At 44.8% G+C, this 5,880-nt stretch overlaps 1 protein-coding gene across 1 annotated transcript; it reads left to right on the top strand.

The window, feature by feature from the left end:
* Positions 1 to 282: 282 nt before the first annotated feature.
* LOC105556364 lies at positions 283 to 2,612 on the top strand. The gene is made up of 3 exons (XM_012003449.1): positions 283 to 481; positions 535 to 902; positions 996 to 2,612. The coding sequence occupies exons 1-3, from the start codon at positions 283 to 285 to the stop codon at positions 2,610 to 2,612; spliced, it is 2,184 nt and encodes a 727-aa protein (XP_011858839.1).
* The last annotated feature ends 3,268 nt before the right edge of the window (positions 2,613 to 5,880 follow it).

Here is a 5,880-nt window from a genome sequence, read left to right as displayed (position 1 = left end):
TTTCCGCATCCCCGCGCGTCTTTTCCGCGTTTCCGCATGTCTGAATTTTCACGTAATTTTTACACCTAAAAACTTACCTTTTTAAAAAAAGGTAAAAAAAAGCGCCAAGTATAAGCTCCAATCCAACGACCGAATATATTTTGTTACTCTATCTTTTTTGCATCTCTACAAAAATATCCTCACTACAAAACTATCTTCTCTACAAAAGTAATGATATCATCAAATGGCACCAACTAAACTAAATAGTTTTAAACGTGGTGGAGCGATGATTGGAGTGGGGGCATGCCCGCCGGCTGGGCGATATTCCTTTATGAGGAATATCAGCAAGTATTTGACGATTGGATATCAGAAGGCATTATCGAAAAGGTACCAAATGAAGAAGTAAAAGATGATGCCTATTATTTACCTCATAGGAGTGTTATCAAAGCAAATAGCACTACAAAGATAAGGCCTGTGTTCGACGCATCCGCTACAGGAGAAGGTTCACCGTCACTCAATCATTGTCTTGAAACAGGTCCTAACTTGATTGAACAGATTCGAGAATTCTATTACGCTTTAGGCGACGCGAGATCGGAATAACTGCAGACATTCGGAAGGCATTTTTGCAGATAAGCGTTTCACCGGAAGACAGAGACGTGTTGCGTTTCATCTGGTGGAAGAAAAATCGTCCGGAAGAAATGGAGATATACCGACATCGGCGAGTGGTCTTCGGAGTTTCCAGCAGTCCATTCCTCTTGGGAGCAACAATTGAATATCATCTGGAGAAAACACTTCAACAGGTTGAAACGGAAAAGGAAAAGGAAGTCATTCGACAATTGAAGAAGTCATTTTACGTGGATAATTGCGTAACCAGTGTTAATTCCAGGAGCGAGGCTATAGCGTTCGAAGCTACTGCTGGGCAAGTCATGGCCGAAGGCAAATTCGATCTGCGAGGTTGGGAGTATACTGGTCAAGAAGGAACTCATAAGATAACCTCGATACTCGGTTTACTGTAGGATAAAGAGCAGGATACATTGAAGTTAACACCGACACTGTTGGAATTACCCACAACACCACAGGTCACGAAAAGAAATATACTGTCTGCAGCTCAAAGAATATTCGATCCCATTGGCGTGTCTTCACCGATATCTATAAAGCCTAAGCAATTATTACAGAAACTCTGGTCGTGCAAAATCAGTTGGGACGACGAAGTGCCGGAAGATGTAAAAGCTGACTTCAATGATTGGTTGCAGCAACTACACTGGTTAAAAGAATTGTGTATTCCACGCTGGGCGTTCCGTCAAGAAGGTAATATGTCTTTCCACGTGTTTGTAGATGCCAGTCAAGAGGCATATGCAGCTACCGTATTCGCGAGAACAGAAACCCAGGAGAGCGCATATGTACAACTTATTCAAGCAAAGTCTAGAGTTACACCTATAGAGAGAATGACGACCCCTCGTCTAGAATTACTTGCTGCTACTATAGGAGTGCGATTGTGGCAGTCTATAAGGGAAACGGAAGATTTCGAAGAAGCGGAAGTTTTCTTTTGGTCGGATTCAGCTGCGGTTTTGGCGTGGATACAAAACAACAGACCATGGAACACATTTGTGGGTAACCGAGTGAAGGAGATACGCTTACTGTCTGATCCAAACCACTGGCGTCACGTACCTGGTTCCATGAACCCCGCTGATCTACCTTCCAGAGGATGTGGAGCTAAGCAGCTTTTGGAATCGCGATGGTGGGAAGGCCCGGCATGGCTGAGGCTTCCGAGGAATCAGTGGCCTTCAACCGATTGCACCAGGAATGAAACTGAAATCGACAGTGAGATCAAGAAATCAACATACCGAAATAAGAAGAAACCTCCGTCAGAAGATATTTTAACAGTCGAAACACACATAACCGTTCCACAAGAAGAAATAGGATGGTATATGGAAGGACAATACTTAAGAATAGTGCGAAATATGGCCTGGATTCGTCGTTTCATAATTAATTGTCGAGTTAAGCGGAGTGCAAGGTTATCAGGAGAATTAAACACGAAGGAATTCATCGATGCGGAGCTTGTAATTTTGAAGTTGACACAAGCAGAATCTTTCGACGAAGTAAATGAGCCGCGACTCAGTACGTTAGATACATATAGAGAAGAGAACGGATTATTACGGCTAAAATCATCTGTAGTTAATCGCGAGGACGAACACAACTTCAGGCATCCTATTGTATTGGATCCGAAACATCCTTTAGTTAAGAAGTTGATTGAATATAGGCACAAACAACTTAATCATGCAGGAACTCAAACTGTGATGAATGATCTGCGAGAAACATTCTGGATCGCTTGCAGACCAGCTGTACGTACAGTAATACATAATTGCTGGAGGTGCAATCGTTATAAAGTCAAAATGGCGGATGCTACTACTGGTTGTCTGCCTTATGAACGTGTCAAAGAGGCTAACGTTTTCGAAGTCACAGGCATCGATTATATTGGACCTTTATATTTAAAAAAGGGACAAAAAGCCTGGATTTGTTTATTCACCTGCGCGGTTTACAGAGGAATTCATTTAGAGCTTACCACTGTAACGAAGCTGCCCCACTCTTCCCGGTTCTGGTTTCCGGACGGGACTTCGGCGGGTATTATTTAGTACGCGAATAAATACGGAACTTATACGGACGCGCGGTTCCGACTAACGGTTGGAAGAGTTGGCGTTCTTTCGGTCGGTGTTGACGTGCTGTATGTCGGCAAAATAAATCCTCCGTTCCTCCTATTTGTCGAATATGCTCAGCTCCAGGGCCGTCGGGAGGAAAGGAGGAAAAGATCGTACTTCACTTAGTGAGGGAATCGCTTGGAAGGATCGGAAATAAATCGGACAAGTATCTAATTTGGTAGAAAACGATAGGAGCGTGTTTTATTCAAGGATTGATACACGGAATCGAGGTAATTACAATGGGTCCGCCCTGTGATTAAATACAAGAAAAAGGAAAGGATTAATCGGATTATATCGATGTACAGAAAGTACGCAACGGGAATCGAGATACAGGAATATGAATGTGATTATACGGATTTCTAATAGTGTACAGAAGGTACGCACTGGCTCGGAGTACAGGAATATATGATTATTAATAATAATAATAAAGTACGCAAACGGATAATATGATACGGATAATCTAATGACTGGATAATCTGACCTGGATAATATAATACGGATAATATACTGGCAACGTGCCGGAAACAAACAGGAAGGATGTCTGTACGGAATCCTCTGGTTCGTAACAGGAAAAACACGGAATTAATTCTACGGAAGCCTACGCGCAAATTAGAATTAATTCCCACCCGAATATTCCCCCCTGAGCTCTACACCGGTCAGGAATCAGGAAAGGATCAGGTCAGGTCAGGAACACGCTCGAGCAGCGCCTCGATATGCGTGATTTTCAGTAGTATGTGTACACCGAGGAGCACTCCGTTAAGTGTACGCTACTGCGGAATTACTCCGTCCCCTCGAAACACGGCGGTACCCGTTGTCACGGGGGGAACGGAGTCAGGACGGATACAGGAGGCCGGTACGGGAAAAATGTAGCATGTGTACGCCGAGGAGCACCCCGCTAGGCGTACGCTACTGTGGGACGGGGCCCACGACGGAGTAGCGCCTCCGTTGTGTGCTCCGGTATGGTATATAGCCGGAGACAGGAGCACCCATTCACTCCGGCGTATACCTGTAGTGGAGGCATCCACTGCCGGTTGTCTCCGCTCGGAGCTCCGAGCGAAGACTGAGCTGACTCGCCTGCTCCGGTGGGGCTTTTATACCACCGGAGTGTAGGCGCGCGGGTAGAGGCGGCGGGGGCAGGCGCGGCGTTGCCGGCTACCGTCGACGTGGCAACCGCGCCGTTATCGATCGCTCACTCGCACCCGGTAGTGCGTTCTCTCTCGCGCTTGCGCCTCCCCTGTCGCCTTCGTCACACCACGTCCCTCTCAACAGAAGCTTTCTTGCAAGTTTTGCGCAGATTTGTCGCTCGTCGAGGGAAGCCTTCTATAATTTATACAGATAACGGGACTAATTTCGTGGGAGCACGTAACTTACTTAAGAAGATTGACTGGAAAGAGATTGAGCGATACAGTACGAGTCAAAGAATAGATTGGCGCCTCAATCCTCCTTCTGCAGCCTGGTGGGGAGGATGGTGGGAGCGTCTAGTAAGAATAGTAAAAGACCTACTGAAAAGGACACTGAAGAGAGCTTGTCTATCCTACGAGGAAATGAACACCATTCTATGTGACATCGAGGCTGTCATCAACCTGCGGCCGTTGACTTATCTAGCAGAAGATCCAACGCAGATGCAACCTATCACACCAATGATGTTCTTGCGGGAAATTCCAAGGAGCGATGTGGCAGATCTGGATAGGATAGATGTCAACCTGAACAAACAGATGCGATATTGTCAGAGTTTGCGTAATAAATTGCGTGAGCGTTTCCGTTCTGAATATCTGGGGCAGCTGGCACGACGAAAGACGAAAGGCAAAAACGTCCCAGTAAAAATCGGAGATATCGTCCTGGTGGGCCAGGATAACCGTAAGCGATTAGATTGGCCATTAGCTAAAGTAATTACAGTTTTTCCAGGTAAAGACGGTATTGTTCGGGTGGCCAGAGTAAAGACTACCAACGGAGAGCTCGTGCGCCCTATCCAGAGGTTATATTCATTGGAGAAGTCGGAGATAACGAAGCCAAGCATAGACGAAACGATTCAAAATAAGGAGTCTACCTCACAAGCTTGCTCGGATGTTATTCGTACTAGAAGTGGACGATGTGTAAAAGCGCCAGACCGGCTCGGATATTAGTTTCCTCTTGTTATTGTATAGAGTCTCGATTTTCCTTTTAGCTAACAAGCAATGTTATTTTATTTCATATTCTCTAGTTCATGCAGTTAAGTTTTCAAAAGATCCTTCTCCCTTTTCTTTTGCAACTTAAGGTGGTAAGAATATTAGGAATAAGAAGTTTAGTTTCCGGGCAGCACTAATGCCCTCTGTAGCGTTTGGCGCGAGGTACTTTGCCGTCCCGCCTATTGTAGTAGAAGCAGTAAGATTAAGGGCAGTAACCGTCGTTGTACGAACAGAGAAAGAACTGAGAGATTCGCAATAAAGAGTATATTTGATATTGAGTGGTGTTTCTTGATCGTGGCGTCGAATAATATATGTTACAAATCCACTGAAATATAACTATACTGGAAGAGGCACTAAGCGGTCTAAAGCCCGTATCAGACTACGGATTGGGATTGGGATTATATTGAAATTTAACCAATCACAGTAAATGTTTAGTGATGGATAACTCAGTGAGTGGGACTTTCATCCGCCTTAATGTTGAGCGGCGAGAGGACAGACAGGAAGTAAATAAAACCTTTGAATAAATTATATTTAATGTTAAACACAGAATTCAGTCGAGACTTTATTATCGAGCAACCGCAATCATAGTCTGCTTATAATGTCAACTCGAAGGACCATAATCAATAAACGTGAAGAAAACCGTAGACAGCTTAATCTAATGACATAACCTGAAATATAAACTTATTAGCAGCGCTCAAGATCACTATTTGATCGAGCACATAAACGGAAAATTAAGTGATGAGAGGTACCATCGACACCGCAGTAATCGACGGTACTGACGCAATGAGAACGTGACCGAAACGATGTATGATTTGTCAAATAGAAAAGAAACGCTTTATACACAGTAGTAAAACGTACTCTAGATGGATAGAGACAACGACGAATTGAGCATTAGCGAATTACGCGAGCGTGAGAAACAGGTACGTCTCTAGCGTGTGAACAGCACGCGAGCGAGAGAGACAGATGCGCCTCGAGCGTTGTGACGTGGCGGAGTAGCTGCCACGTGCCAGCTCCCCGCTGCCGTCCCAAGGCGCGGTGTC

Source organism: Vollenhovia emeryi, unplaced genomic scaffold, assembly GCF_000949405.1.
Source record: "Vollenhovia emeryi isolate VEMERY1.0 unplaced genomic scaffold, V.emery_V1.0 DF940076.1, whole genome shotgun sequence".
NCBI classification, from domain to species: domain Eukaryota; kingdom Metazoa; phylum Arthropoda; class Insecta; order Hymenoptera; family Formicidae; genus Vollenhovia; species Vollenhovia emeryi.
This window is presented reverse-complemented; position numbering and strand designations above follow the sequence as displayed.